Source organism: Oncorhynchus mykiss, chromosome 8 (assembly GCF_013265735.2).
Source record: "Oncorhynchus mykiss isolate Arlee chromosome 8, USDA_OmykA_1.1, whole genome shotgun sequence".
NCBI classification, from domain to species: Eukaryota; Metazoa; Chordata; class Actinopteri; order Salmoniformes; family Salmonidae; genus Oncorhynchus; species Oncorhynchus mykiss.
The window spans coordinates 13,533,961-13,550,490 of NC_048572.1; the positions used below are offsets into that span (position 1 = coordinate 13,533,961).

At 41.8% G+C, this 16,530-nt stretch overlaps 1 protein-coding gene across 4 annotated transcripts; it reads left to right on the forward strand.

Annotated features, from left to right (window-relative positions):
* Nucleotides 1–984: 984 nt before the first annotated feature.
* slc35b2 (solute carrier family 35 member B2) lies at nucleotides 985–10,562 on the forward strand. 4 transcript variants are annotated; one of them, XM_036984817.1, is made up of 4 exons: nucleotides 985–1,662; nucleotides 3,023–3,237; nucleotides 3,473–3,633; nucleotides 7,056–10,562. In XM_036984817.1, the coding sequence occupies exons 1-4, from the start codon at nucleotides 1,643–1,645 to the stop codon at nucleotides 7,986–7,988; spliced, it is 1,329 nt and encodes a 442-aa protein (XP_036840712.1). In that variant the 5' UTR covers nucleotides 985–1,642; the 3' UTR covers nucleotides 7,989–10,562. The 4 variants fall into 4 exon arrangements, with proteins under 4 accessions (XP_036840712.1, XP_036840713.1, XP_021467278.1 ...); XM_036984818.1 differs by having other exon boundaries at nucleotides 3,023–3,216; XM_021611603.2 differs by having other exon boundaries at nucleotides 3,029–3,237.
* Nucleotides 10,563–16,530: the final 5,968 nt, after the last annotated feature.

Genomic DNA, 16,530 nt, shown 5'->3' on the forward strand with positions numbered 1-16,530 from the left:
ATGGGCAGGTAGGTAGGCACTTCCTCTGTGGTTGGTGGTGTGGCATTTAAAATCAGCAATTTGAGCAGATACAGTATTTGCACATCCTCTTTAAGGTAATAGTCTCATAAGGCCATCCTTGGCTAATAAGATGATAGCTGTCGGAAAAGGCCATTGTGTAGCATGCTACGCAGCATGTGTACTGCACTGACAGTGTGCAGCACATACTGTACCCAGCACAACAGTACAACAGACATCACTGATAAGCCAAGGGTGGGCCTGGGAGGGCATAGGCCCACCCACTGGGGAGCCAATCAGAATGAGTTTTTCTCAATAAAAGGGCTTTATTACAGACAGAAATACTCTTCAGTTACATCAGTTGTCCGGGTGGCTGGTCTCAGACGATCCCGCAGGTGAAGAAGCCGGAAGTGGAGGCCCAGGACTGGCGTGGTTACATGCGGTCTGCAGTTGTGAGGCCGGTTGGACGTAATGCCAAATTCTACAAAATGATGTTGGAGGTGGAATACGGTAGAGAAATTAACATTCAATTATCTGGCAACAGCTTTTGTGGACATTCCTGCAGTCAGCATGCCAATTGCACACTCCCTCAAAACTTGAGACCTGTTGCTTTGTGTTGTGATACAAAACTGCACATTTTAGAATGGCTTTCTATTGTCCCCAGCACAAGGTGCACCTGTGTAATGATCATGCTGTTTAATCCGTTTCTTGATATGCCACACCTGTCAGGTGGACGGATTATCTTGGCAAAGGAGAAATGCTCACTAACAGGGAAGTAAACAAATTTGTGCACAGAATCTGAGAGAAATAAGCTTTTTGTGTGTATTGAACATTTCTGGGATCTTTTATTTCAGCTCATGAAACATGGGTCCATTTTCAGAAATGTTGGTAAATTAACTTCAATTGTTTAAAGAACTTGTTAAAGAGATTGGTGGGTTTTTCTGGTATCTAATCGTGGCATGGGCTTATTCAATGACAGGCATGTCTGTGTTTTTGGACAGCAACACTTCCTCATTGTCAAGAGTACAGCATTTGCTTGCTGGTGTGCTAAGAAACGTGCTGGCTGTTCTAGCTTCCTTTTTTGTGAGGGACATGCATCTTTCCAAACTTTTGGTTTTCAGTGTGGATAAATTAAAACTCCTTGTTTGGATAAATTGTTCATGCTTTGGAAAAACTATGTTGATAATATTGTTTCTATTACATTAACGGGGAACAGGCATGTATTCTGTTGTTGTGAATCAACTTAATTCTTCCAAGGTTTGATTTCTGATTGACTTTCTTGTTTAATTTAAACTACTTTACATATTGTAGCGATACTTACAGTACTGTGCTGTGCACAATAGTTGTGCTGTACTACAGTGCAGTGGATTCGTAAATGTATTCATCCAGCCCTACAGATGGCAATGTCGCAAAAGAGGACTACAACCTAATTTTCCACTGAAGGGGGGGGATTCTTTCTTGAAGTGAACACATAGGCAATTGATAAGTTGTAAAGGTACTGGGAAAGAAAACCGTTAGCTCAGGGGCGAAATTGCTTTTATAATAACGATTCCAACAGTTGATTTGCGTCGCTACATGCTTCATTGCAACGAAAGCGGTTAAGTTGTTCGGCGTGTTCGCTACGCCAGTTGTAAGTGGGAGGAAAATGCCATCTTTTTCATGGAGGTAGGAACACATTGTGCTGATGCGGTCGCCTCTTAATTTTCCTTTGAAAATGCATTAAATTTAAACCCAACGTAAAGCATTATTTTGTTGATTTGACACAGCAAACTGCTAGTTGTCAATGTGAGCGCGCCTTTGTAAACAACAGTCGGACTGTGCACGCGACGTTTTGTTTTCAGGACGATTGCAACATTGTACTTAGTTTCTAGAGCTAATGTTAGCTGTTATGACAACAGTTTAACTAGTTACTTACGTCCAAATGAATAAATGCAGAATAAAGACCCTTGCTGTGGCCATTGACATGATGTAGGTCTAGTCATGTAACTGTTCACGCGTTTCAGCTTTTAGTCCATTCCTTTGGGGGGTGTAACTAGTCGTATGTGGTTGCTGTTACTGTATATTATTAACAATGGAGAGAGTTCAGCTTTTCATGGACAAGCCTGTGTAATGTAGTCCATCCCTGTCAAGTCTGTGAAAAACAACATGTAAACGCCAAGGCGTTTATGGGTCCGTGCTGACATCTTAGTCTCAAGTCATACAAGAGTGTATTCTAACCATTACAATAATTAGGCTAACTGTTGCAGAGTACCTACTTTATATAAAAGCAACAAGGCCCTTCTTTGCAATTGTGTAACCTTCAAATATGAACCATGTGATAAGTAGATGAAATCCCGGCAACTGTGGCACGATTTGGCTACTGTCCATTCCAGGAGCCTAAATGTGGCCATTTTTCAGTCTCTGCCCTGACGTGAACAGCTTCGGCCTGCAGGTTGGTTGGTTAAAGTGCAGAGAGGACTGCATTCCTGCGTATAGTGAGCTGCTTGTTCACAGCCTAGGTTGCACTGGGAGAAGCTGCAGTGGCCTGGGGTAGAGGTGCACACAAAGAGCCTCTGTCTGTCAAGCAGAGAAGTATCCAGGCAGGCTGGGAACACACCTTTCACACAGCCTGATTAGGTTACAATCTCCACCCCCAACACACACATACATACTACTAACCTACCTACACCCATCCCTTGTGGAAAAGGATGCTAGTGTACAGGATTAGTGAACATGACAGTTGGAAACTGGTCTTGCCACCTCGACCAGTAGGGAGGGGGCTGTTGTATGAAAAGGGATGGGTGGTCTCTTCTCTTGGCTCAATGGGTGTTTTGTGCTTTAAATGACAGTGTCCCACCTTCCAATATTAATAACAGTTTGGATATCTCATCAGAGATGAGTCTGCAGTACTTCAATCCATCACTCTAAAAATGTGGGAAAAACATGCTGCTTCAATGGCTACGTAATGTACCTGCCATGTCTCTGGTACTAATCCGTGTGTGTGTGTGTGTGTGTGTGTGTGTGTGTGTGTGTGCGCGCGCGGAAGGCTTTGGCTTTGGCTTGGCCTGGTTCTGATCCTCCCATCTTCGCTGGCGGCGGGCGAAGCGTCGTCGCTGCTGCAGGACTGGCATGACGTGTGGCTGTTCCGTTTCTTCCTCAACGTGCTGGGCTACACCACCATCATCATCCCCGGCTACTTCCTCATCACCTACTTGAAGAGGATCAACTACCTCCAAACAGGTGTGGATGATCTACAAACTGGTGATTACACTCACGTTGCACTTATACGCTGGCATACACACAGACCCATACACACACAGGCCTACATCCTTTCTTCACATGACTAACACCTATCTATCTATCCGGTATGACTTAGTGTCCTTCAAGTTGCAAATCCCATGTTCTCTCTGTTGACATAACATAATCAGTATGTTGAATTGGATGGATCAGTGAATGGTTGATGTGTTCTGGACCTTGTTTATTCCCCTCCTCCCAGGCCGAGGCATTTTCTATCCTGTCATAAAGGCCTGTGTGTTTGGAAGTGAAACGAAGACAGGTCTCCTAGACGACGTGTCGCTAGCTCCCAGAAATGATGCGGACTCGGGCTCGTCGGCCAGACAAGCCTTCAAGTTAGTCTTCTGTGCTGCAGGACTTCAGGTAGAGCACTTTGTGACATGTAGTTAAAATGGCTGTATACAGCACCTTCAGAATGTATTCATACCCGTTGACATATTCCACATTTGGTTGTGTTACAGCCTGAATTCAAAAATGTATTAAATATATATTTTTTACGTTACCCAATAATGACAAAGTTAAAACATGCTAATTTATTGAAAAAATAAATACAGAATTCTAATTTACGTAAGTAGTCACACCCCTGAGTCAGTACTTTGTAGAAGCACCTTTGGCAGAGATTACAGTTGTGACTCTTTCTGGGTAAGTCTCTTTACTTTATTGAGTTTTTTTACAGCGACAGTGCACATTTAATCAACATTTTAGTAAAAGTGTCGGTTTTAGCCAGCCAGCTAATATTCAACCACAGTCCCTGGGCATGTTATTAAAAACTATTACAATAACAATACAGAAAAACAATGAGCAGTGAGCACATCCAAAGCAACAGGACAAGCAACACGTAGCAGACAGACAGAGCAACATAGGACAAGCAACACGTAGCAGACAGACAGAGCAACATAGGACAAGCAACACGTAGCAGACAGACAGAGCAACATAGGACAAGCAACACGTAGCAGACAGACAGAGCAACATAGGACAAGCAACACGTAGCAGACAGACAGAGCAACATAGGACAAGCAACACGTAGCAGACAGACAGAGCAACATAGGACAAGCAACACGTAGCAGACAGACGGAGCAACATAGGACAAGCAACACGTAGCAGACAGACGGCGCAACATAGGACAAGCAACACGTAGCAGACAGACAGAGCAACATAGGACAAGCAACACGTAGCAGACAGACAGAGCAACATAGGACAAGCAACACGTAGCAGACAGACAGAGCAACATAGGACAAGCAACACGTAGCAGACAGACAGAGCAACATAGGACAAGCAACACGTAGCAGACAGACGGAGCAACATAGGACAAGCAACACGTAGCAGACAGACGGAGCAACATAGGACAAGCAACACGTAGCAGACAGACAGAGCAACATAGGACAAGCAACACGTAGCAGACAGACAGAGCAACATAGGACAAGCAACACGTAGCAGACAGACGGAGCAACATAGGACAAGCAACACGTAGCAGACAGACGGAGCAACATAACAAAATGTATAAAAGCAACAAACAGTGTTTCCACACCTCACAAGCTACAGATAACATGGAAAGCAGTAATACACAGCTAGGGATTATGTTCCCAAGTCTAATTGGCCTTTAGCCATGATTTAGTTTTTTGTGAAGGTGCGATAGGTGGTGCAGTTGTGTGTCTGAAGGCAGTGTGTTCCAGACATGGGAAGCTCTCATAGAGAAAGCAGTTTGACTGAAGGTGCTATTCCTTAAGGGAACTATACAGTCACCTCTCATGGCAGAGGGGTGCCAGACCATTTAGGATCTTGAATACAAGCTCAGGATCTCATGCTTTCTGAAGATGTAACAGTGATTATGTCTATCAAGCACATTGAGAGACTGTTTTTACAGTGTTACTATGGTCTTTCCCTGTCAACTTCTTAGATTCTCCCAGATCAATTTAGAATGTTCTTGATCCATCCTTAGTTTAAATGGCTGTGTTAGGAGAAAACTAACTGTTTTAAAGTCACCATTAGCCTCCTGGTGAAATCCCTGAGCAGTTTCCTTCCTCGAGCAGTGGTTCCCAAACTTTTATTTCGTTTTCATGCTAGTGACACGGACTGTGCCAGGCCCGCCACGTCTGACTCATCCATCTGTACGCATAGAATTCACTGGCTTATATGTGAAGCAGTAGTTGTTTCAAAACATCTGTTGTTTGATGAAGGCATTGTCTGTATAGTTTTTTTTTGCTTTGTCCTTTCCCCCCAGCATTGTCCCAACCACATCTGTGGCAGCAGGACAAATTCTCCACAATAGTATGGGGCTTGCCTGTCCTAGCCACTCGGGGTAGCTCACCATATAAGATGCTTGTAGCCTCTTATTAATGGTATCTGTTGCCTTTATACATGTCTTACTACTCGAAAGTCTTCTTAATTCTCACTCAAAAAACTCCCGCAGCTTATTTTTCAAATTGGCATGTTTTGTTTCTAAATCTCTGTGCACAAGAGTGTAAGTTTCGTTGAGTTGTGATATTGTACTTTCGCACATCTAACACACTGTGGCTGAGGAAAGGCATTACTCCCAATATAAGTGAACCCCAAATCAATGTAGTTCTCATCATATTTGTGCCTCTGATGGTCCAACGTCCCTCTCTGTTGTTTGGCGCTTTCCCAGGTAAGTGGGCAGTAGCTCTTCGGCTGCATCAGATTCACAACTGTCAGTGTCAATGCTAGCTGGACTTACAACAAATGTAGAATTACTGATGCTAGCATTGGATGTGCTCGTGGAAGCAGAACAACTTGTGTCGTCGACAGGTGCAGGTGTAGTACTGCTGGTAGTAGCAGTACTACCAGTAGAGCTGGTATGTGTCTCTATGGACGAGGGCCTTACTTTTTTAAACCATCTATCAATTTTCGAGCAAACGGCAGCTACATTTGGCTTCATACGGACCGTTAGTGGAATTCCTGCGAGAGAGTAACGGTTAACGTGATTGGATGTTAATTATTTGACTAGGCTACCTGTATTTGACATTGTGTTCTAATTTCGCTGAACACTAGATGGTTTAATTTTATTTTTGGCAATGAAATGAGGCTACTCAGGAGAGGGGAGGGGGGGGGGGGGGGGATGTATAGACCAGTTGGAAAATATAAATGGACTGTTTGTGAGGGAAAAAATGTGAATCACATTTTTATTTGGCCTACCCCCAATACCTGCTCTATGGCAAATGAGTTGGGAAGGACACCTGTATCTTTGTCTGAGTGTATTGATACACCATCCAAAATGTATTTATTAACTTCATGTTCAAAGGGATAGTCCATTTTTTTGTCTACCAGTAGGTGCCCTTAGCAAGGCATTGGAAAACCTCCCTGGTCTTTGTGGTTGAATCTGTTTGAAATTCACTGCTCGACTGAGGGCTCTTACAATTATCTGTATGTGTGGGGTATAGAGATGAGGTAGTCATTCAAAAATATATGTGACTTGTTAAGCACATTTTTATGCCACTTTTTGACACGACATTTCAACTTTTTATTAATTTGCACACATTTCTAAAAACATGATTCCGCTTTGATATTATTGGGTTGTGTGTGTGTGTGTGTGTGTGTGTGTGTGTGTGTGTGTGTGTGTCAAAATCGCAATTGAATCACTTAAATTCTGGCTGTATTAACAAAATGGGGGAAAAGTCAAGGGGTGTAATACTTTCTGAAGGCACTGTAAATACATTTGATTGGGTAGATTCTATATATTTAAACTGCAATGCAAACATATTGACTTATTCATATCTGATGTACTTCGTATTGTTTAGTCTCCTTCTCTTATCCTGTTGTCCCTCCAGGTGTCCTACCTGACATGGGGTGTCCTACAGGAGAGGGTGATGACTCGCTCGTACGGGGCTTCCACCCCCGAGGAGGAGGGCGAACACTTCAAGGACTCCCAGTTCCTGGTGTTCATGAACCGTATCCTGGCACTGACCGTGTCAGGCCTGTGGTGTGTCCTGTTTAAGCAGCCCCGCCACGGCGCACCCATGTACAAGTACTCATTTGCCTCGCTCTCCAACGTCCTCAGCAGCTGGTGCCAGTACGAGGCCCTCAAGTACATCAGCTTCCCCACCCAGGTGCTGGCCAAGGCCTCTAAAGTGATCCCTGTCATGCTCATGGGCAAGATTGTGTCACACAAGAGCTACGAGTACTGGGAGTACCTGACGGCGGCACTCATCTCTCTGGGTGTCAGCATGTTCTTGTTGACGAGCACGGCAGATAAGCACCCATCTACGGTCACAACGTTCAGCGGCGTGGTCATCTTGGGTGGCTACATAGTCTTCGACAGCTTCACGTCCAACTGGCAGGACAACCTGTTCAAGCACAAGATGTCATCTGTGCAGATGATGTTCGGCGTCAACCTCTTCTCCTGCCTCTTCACCGTGGGCTCGCTGCTGGAGCAGGGCGCCTTCTTCGACTCGCTGGCCTTCATGACGCGCCACTCTGAGTTCGCATTCCATGCTGTGCTGCTGTCGGTGTGCTCGGCGTGCGGCCAGCTCTTCATCTTCTACACCATCGCGCAGTTCGGCGCCGCCGTCTTCACCATCATCATGACCCTGCGGCAGGCCATCGCCATCCTGCTCTCCTGCTTCCTGTACGGCCATGCCGTCACCATGGTGGGGGGCTTTGGCATGGCCGTGGTCTTCCTCTCCCTCTTCCTGCGTGTCTACGCCCGCAGCCGCATGAAGGCGGGACGCAAGGTACCGCAGCCACAGGTGCAGAAGGTCTAGGAGGAGGAACTGGAAAATGAACTAAAGCCATGTTTTCGGTGGCACTTTTTCTCGTCTGTGTGTCCAGTTTGACTTTTTAAGTGTTCATTTTATGGGTTTCTACTTGTATAGAAAAGGTACAGAAAGGGATTCTAATGCCTTTTAAAGGTGTTTGACTTGACACGAACTGAGCTGTTGTCGGAGGTCATTCGGCTAAAACAATCAGCAGTCACAGGCGTTTTAAATTACACGGCAACCATCGCTTGTCCATTTGTGTATCTGAAGCCCAGCTCAAAAACATACCACATTGGCATGTGAAATGTAAATAATGGCTGACGCCTTTTGATTTCTGCCTCCATGATATGCTTCTGGAGCAGCACTCGGAACATAAATTTGACATTTGAGGTGTAGTGTTGGCGTTAGCGCTAGTACATGAGCTGTGTACTGCAAGACTCCAGCTCTTGGTAATGTAACATTGCGAATGGCACCATATTAAGTGGTTTATAAGGGCCCAATGAAAAGTTACTTTGACAGTGAGAGAACATGAGATATTGTGGTGAGCGGAGCAGGGGATCATCTCTGTTTAGATACTATATCAATTTTGTTTAAAAACGATGTCATTATTGCATTGTTCTACTTTTTGGACATGGCATGAGAGAAATGTTCTGTGATCATTACTAGTCAATGATCAGGTAATTCTGTTTGAATATTTTATTTCTTCTGTATAAAGAAGATTCACTTTGGGCAGTGTTCTGACTTGAGATCTGCCCACTTAACTTACGTTTTCGCAGAAGTCTATCATTGACATGAATGAAGGATTTGCGCGGACATTCGAGCTGTGCAAACCCAGATCTCAAGTCAAAATACAGATCAGAGAAAGTTGATGTTTTTTATCCCTCGTGGCTTACCAGAGTATGTCTGATAAGGAATGTTACTGATCGTGTCCCCACAGAGAGAACTAAACCATTTTCCAAGAATAAATGTGCCGCTTACTAGCAAACCATCAAAAATAACTTTGCAGCAGTTAATGTTCTATATTGTATGGACCTGGGACTGTGTCTGTCACCAACACAGTGCCTACGGAAAGTATTCAGACCACTTGACTTTTTCCACATTTTGTTACGTTACAGCCTTATTCTAAAATGTATTACATTGTTTTTTTCCCTCCTCAATCTACACACAATTCCACCATAATGTCAAAGCAAAAACTAGTTTTTAGAATTGTTTGCAAATGTAATTAAACAAAATATAATATTTGCGTAAGTTTGCAGACCCTTTTCATTCATGCACCTGAGCTCAACTTCGAGTCTCATAGAAAAGGGTCTGAATACTTGGGTAAATAAGGTATTTCTGTTTTTAAAGTTGTATAAATATGCAAACATTTCTAAAAACCTGTTTTCGCTTTGTAATTATAGAGTATTGTGTGTAGATTGACGAGGGGAAAAAACAATTGAATCAATTTTAGAAAAAGGCTAACGTGACTGTGAAAAAAGGCTAACGTGACAATGTGGAAAAAGGCTAACGTGACAATGTGGAAAAAGGCAAGGGATCTGAATACTTTCCGATGCAGTGTGTGTGTGTTCGGCCAACAGATGCTTATTCAAGATGCCCATCTTATTTTTAAATAGGACACACTAACGTTGGGTCATGCAAAAGACAATTTGCTGTCAAATGCCAGCAAGAGTTGCAGCCAGACGGATTTATTTGAACATTCAGCCTGCACAATTATTTGCTCTCTGCTTTGTTAGTTTAGGATTCAACTCAGCAAACCATAGTGACATATTTGATTAGCATAAATGCCATCAATCTTTATGCTGTATGTTAAAAGTTTTGTGGCATTAATTTAGTGGCCTGGCTGACCCAGGAAGTGTGTATGGAGAGGGAAGGACTTCCAGTTTGCTTAGCCAGGCAAATGAATCAGCGCTATGTGTATATAAACTAATTATCATTAATTGATACACTATATGTTTATATACAGTACCAGTTAAGTTTGGACAAACCTACTCATTCGAGGGTTTTACTTAATTTTTAATTATTTTCTACATTGTAGAATAATAGTGAAGACTTCTAAACTATGAAATAACACACTCTACCATTCAAAACTTTGTGGTCACTTAGACATTTACTTGTTTTTTAACGAAAAGCAAAAAAAAATTGTCCATTTAAAATAACATCAAATTGATCAGAAATACAGTGTTGACATTGTTAATGTTGTAAATTACTATTGTAGCTGGAAACAATTTTTTTCATGGAATATATTCATAGGCGTCCAGAGGCCTATTATCAGCAACCATCACTTGTGTGTTCCAATGGCACGTTGTGTTAGCTAATCCAAGTTTAGCATTTTAAAAGGCTAATTGATCATTAGAAAACCCTTTTGCAATTATGTTAGCACACCTGTTGTACTGATTAAATAAGCAATACAACTGGCCTTCTTTAGACTAGTTGAGTATCTGGAGCATCAGCATTTGCGGGTTCGATTACAGGCTAAAAATGGCCAGAAACGAAGAATTTTCTTCTGAAACATGTCAGTCTATTATTTTTCTTAGAAATGAAGGCTGTTCCATGCGTGAAATTGCCAAGAAACTGAAGATCGCAGAACAGCGCAAACTGGCTTTCTAACCAGAATAGAAAGAGGAGTGGGAGACCCCGGTGCACAACTGAGCAAGAGGACAAGTACATTAGCATCTAATTTGAGAAACAGATGCCTCACAAGTCCTCAACTGGCAGCTTCATTAACTTCTTGACGCACCCATCCTGTTAGCGGGATCCTTTTCGTCAACATCCACTGAATTGCAGAGCGCCAAATTAAATTACTAAAAATATTGAATTATCATAATCACAAGTGCAATATAGCAAAACAAAGCTTAGCTTGTTGTTAATCCACCTGGCATATCAGATTTCAAAAAAGCTTTACAGCAAAAGCTATCCAAGCGGTTATGTTAGGACAGCTCTCTCAGCAGACAAAACGTTACAAACAGCTAGCAGCAAAGTAGATTGGTCACGAAAGTCAGAAAAGCAATAAAATGAATTGCTTACCTTTTGATGATCTTCGGATGTTTGCACTCACAAGACTTCCAGTTACACAAATGTTCCTTTTGTTCCATAAAGATTATTTTTATATCCAAAACCCTCCATTTGGTTGGCGCGTTTTGTTCAGAAATCCACAGGCTCGTGCAGGTCATGACGGGCACACAAAAATTCCAAATAGTAACCGTAAAGTTCGTAGAAACATGTCAAACGTTTTTTATAGTCAATCCTCAGGTTGTTTTTACAATAAATCATCGATAGTATTTCAACCAGACCGTAGCTTTTTCAATAGGAGAGAGAGAGAAAATGTCTGCTCCAAGCTGTTGCACATGCAAAACTCTGCTGGCACCAAGCCATCCACTGACATGATGTGATTGTTCTCGCACATTTTTCAGAATAAAAGCCTGAAACTATGTCTAAAGACTGTTCACACCACGTGGAAGCCATAGGGAAAGGAATCTGGTTGATATCCCTTTTAAATGGAGGGAAGGCATGCAATGGAACAGGGTGATTCGTTTCTCTTAGGTACTGCCTGGTTGGACTTTCCTCAGGTTTTTGCCTGCAATATCAGTTCTGTTATGCTCACAGACAATATTTTGACAGTTTTGGAAACTTTAGGATAGAAAACACTCATCTGACAATTTATATGCATATTCACAATTCTGGGCCTGAGAAATAGGCAGTTTCATTTGGGTACGTTTTTCATCCAAACATCAAAATACTGCCCCCTACATTCAACAGGTTAAATGGTACCCGCAAAATACCAGCCTCAACGTCAGCAGTGAAGATGCGACTCTGGGATGCTGGCCTTCTAGGCAGAGTTGCAAAGAAAAAGCCATATCTCAGACTAGCCAATAAAAATACAAGTTTATGATGGGCAAAAGAACAGACACTGGACAGAGGAACTCTGCCTAGAAGGCCAGCATCCCGGAGTTGCCTCTTCACTGTTGACGTTGAGACTGGTGTTTTGCAGGTACTATTTGTATTTCTGATCAATTTGATGTTCTTTTAATGGACAATTTTTTAACAATTTTCTTTCAAAAACAAGGGAATTTCTAAGTGTTCCCAAACTTTTGAACGGTAGTGTATGGAATCATGTAGTAACCAAGAACGTGTTAAACAAATCAAAATAGATTTTAAATTCTTCACGTGGAATGCTTTTCCAACAGTCATGAAGGAGTTCCAACATATGCTGAGCACTTGTTGGCTGCTTTTCCTTCACTCTGCAGTCCAACTCATCCCAAACCATCTCAGTTGAGGTCGGGTGATTGTGGACACCAGGTCATCTGCAGCACTCCATCCCTTTCCTTCTTGGTCAACTAGCCCTTACACAGCCTGGAGGTGTGTTTTGGGTCATTGTCCTGTTGAAAAACAAATGTTAGTCCCACTAAGTGTAAACCAGATGGGATGGCATATTGCTGCAGAATGCTATGGTAACCATGCTGGTTAAGAGTGCCTTGAATTCTAAACAAATAACTAACATTGTCACCTTCAATGCACCATCACATTACCTCCTCCATTCTTCATGGTAGGAACCCCTCATGTGGAGATCATCCGTTCACCTACTCTGCGTCTCACAAAGACACGGCGGTTGAAACCAAAAATCTCAAATTTAGACTCATCAGACCAAAGGACAGATTTCCACCGGTCTTATGTCCATTGCTCGTGTTTCTTGGCCCGAGCAAGTCTCTTCTTATTGGTGTCCTTTTTAGTAGTGATTTCTTTGCAGCAATTCAACCATGAAGGCCTGATTCACACAGTCTCCTCTGAACAGTTGTTGACATGTCTGTTCGTTGAACCCTGTGAAGCATTTATTTGGGCTGTAATCTGAGGTGCAGTTAACTCTAATGAATTTATGTGCTCAGCAGAGGAAACTCTGGGTCTTCCTTTCCTGTGGCGGTCCTCATGAAAGCCAGTTTCGTCTTAGCGCTTGATGGTTTTTGCAACTGCACTTGAAGAAACTTTCAAAGTTCTTGAACTTTTCTGGATTGACTGACCTTCATGTCTTAAAGTAATGATGGACTGTCATTTCTCTTTGCTTATTTGAGCTGTTTTTGCCATAATATGGACTTGGTCTTTTACCAAATAGGGTTATCTTCTGTATACCACCCCTACCATGTCACAACTCATTGTCTCAAGCGCATTAAGAAGGATTTTTTTTTTTTTAAATGTACTTTTAACAAGGCACACCTGTTAATTGAAATGCAGCAGTGTTTAGCTACTTAAACGAACCGAAATATGTTTGAGATTTTTCAAAAACTTTTTTGGTTACTACATGATTCCATATGTGTTATTTCATAGTTTTGATGTCTTCACTATTATTCTACAATGTAGAAAATGGAAACAAATAAAGAAAAACCCTTGATTGAGTAGGTGTGTTCAAACTTTTTCCTGGTACACTGAGTGTACCTAACATTAACAACACCTTCCTAATATTGAGTTGCACCCCCCACTTTTGCCCTCAAAAGATTTATCAAGTATCATCGAGATCATAAGAGATCATAGCTTTCACCTGGTCGATCCATCATGGAAAGAGCAGGTGTTTGTAATGTTTTGTACACTCGGTGTATAACTTGGAACCGGACATGGACCTGTTATACTGGTATTATCAAAATTTGAATTTATATTCAAACAAGCCATTGTCAGTAATCACCCATGTACAGGCACTGTCAATGAAGGGTGTTTATTTGTCAAATTGCAATCATGAAGTTGAAATATAAAACATTCAAATATACAGCACTGTATCATTAACTATGGTCCAGAAGCCAATCTGCTCTTGCTGCAACACTTGAGATGAATAAGATTCAAAACAATATCAATGCCCTATGTATAGGCTGTACAAATGTTATATTTTTATGTTCTGTTTACATTAGCTTGACAACTTTGTTGAGATGTCAGTTGGCTTATGGTGGTGTTTGAATAGACTGTTTGCCCCACCTCTATCCGGCCTAGACAAAGACTATAGTTAGAACAACTAATGTACTAGTAGCAAAGCAAATGTCATAGAATGGGTCATGGGATGTGGCATATTCAAGATAATTCAATGGTTTTTACAGAGCCTTGAATGTTGCCTAGGGGAGAATGCAATGTAAACATTTGTCTTTGGACACATGGCGCGTAGTCGAATACAGTACATGTTTCTTATGATGGAGTCGTACATTTAAAAAAAAAAAAAAAAAAAAAAAAAATCTGTCTGTAATGATGTGCTTATTTTGGGGAGAGCCGTGCTGTTGATATCTGCTTTTTGATGTGTGAATGTTTTAATGTGGCCTGAATGGATGGTGATGGTGGTTGATGTTCTCTCTCAGGAATGTGAAGGATGGATTGGACAGTCTTGGGCTTTGGCGTGGAACTACATGTAACCGGTACTTTCTGTTTTTATCCTTTGTAGTATTTCAACTAGTAGGCTGGATTGATCATTAAAATATTTTAAATTCATTTAAATACATGAAGTTAACACTTGGAATGGATGTATGTGTAATTTCCACCTTGAATGGGTTGTTTTTTGTGTGAAAAGGTCAGAGGGTGCTATGAGATGTTGCTGTGCCCTAGGGGGGCTGACTACACTAGTGATACATTATTTCCTCTTGCACATATTGATTATTGACCTTTAAAAGGTCATGACCTCTTGATATTAAACTATTATAACCTAAGGAAAATTTGGTGCTATCCTGATCCAGTGTAGTTCTCACGTCAAGGAGTCAGTAAAATGTGGTCATTGTGTGTAAACTAGATTACCAGAGAACAGAATGATAATCTTCTCCATAAGCTGGCTGTTAGTGTGTGGTGTTGATTTAAAGCTATTATGGTAGTGTGTGATATTTGTCACATTATTTTATCAGTGTGACATCCACATATACACACAGCCATATGGGGGGAACCCCCGGGCTGTCATTACAACACCTCCTACTCCCAAACCGTCCGGATCAGTGTGTGGTGACGTGAGCATCTCCATGCCTCTTCACTGGTGTAAAGGGGCAAAAGGCTACACACACACACACAACCCTCAGCCAACCCTCAGTTAACCTTCCCACTCCTGGGGAAACCAACCAGTCACTACAAGCTTTCACTGTGAGTGGCAGGAAAGGGTTAACTAGTGATTATGCTTACTGTAGTAGTGGAACAAAACAGATGTGAAGTGTTATGCTCTGTGTGTAATGTTCTACATCTCCTTCCACCCAACTGTAAAGGTTAGTAGTTGGTGGGTCCAGTTCTTGTGTCATATATTTTAGGTCACCTCTCTGGTTATGTCATCTGAATTGCAGCCGCTTCTTTAGGGTTGATCAGTTTCCTGTCTGTGATGTTTTAGATAACTTATCAGCGTGCGTAATCAAATATTTCCTCCTTCAGATATTGAAGATAGTAATCTCTGATTTAAGCTATTCTATTTAGATTCTCTATCCTTTCAGGTCTACTCATTCTCAGGGCTCATAAACGTAATGGAAACCTAAATACAACACTGGTATCGTGCAAGAGAGCCGCAGTGACGATACCGTGTACATTGACAAAGACAAATTGTAATCTTGTGGGGTGCAAGTTGTGCTCCTTATATTGCATCTTGTGGTTTCAATTTACTGTAAAGCAAATATCACACACGTTACTTTGAGCAGTTTTTTTAAATCACGCCATTCAGAATCAACCACAGGGTGCTCAGCAATTGCCCGACATAATTGACCTTCATCACCCCCATGATGACATTTCTTTAATCAGATCTTGAGTTATCATTTCTATAGATCATGTAGGGAGGTGTGGTACAGTGTGAATGAACATAATCACCTACTTGGGGACACATTTTGTCACCACCAAGAGTGTGAAGACAACCACAGATCTTTTAGAAGAACAAGTTCCACAGGAAGTCATTTGTTGAAGCAGAGAAGTCACATGAGTTAAATCTTTACATGTGAAATCTCTAGTTGCAGTAGTAAAAGGCTAATTGAAACGTTGTCTAAAAGTCCCTCCCCATCAGTATGTACTGTCCATTTAAACTTTTAATTTACTACTGCATTATCTTTTCACTCCATTGATATTCATAGTAGCCTAGCAGAGGGTCTCCATTGTTTCTGTCACTCGCTTGGTTAGACCCTTCAGTATCAGAATGACTGAGAAGTGGCCAGGGGTCAGACGCGAGTAAGACACCCACACAAGTGAACACATTTCCTCCATACATCAGCTGAAAACTGCAAATCTACATTTATCTCCACCCCCTCACTAGGCCTCTGCAATATACTACAAACCATGTGATTTCAAAGAATCCACCCTGACTTTTTCATGATTCTCATTGATTGTATGAATAACTCATAACCTCAATAACATATCTTTGTGTGTTAATGCCTTGAGTGACAACGGAGACATTTGCAGGGTGTGAACCACTACCATTATGGTTCAAGTTGAAAACATATATTCTAGACAGTTTTATGCAAGGTCCAACTTAGAGACAATCTGAAGTTGCTTCATCCACTGATTTACAGTGCCTTTGTAAAGTATTCAAACCCCTTGATTTTTTTCTCCACATTTTTGTTACGTTACGGCCTTC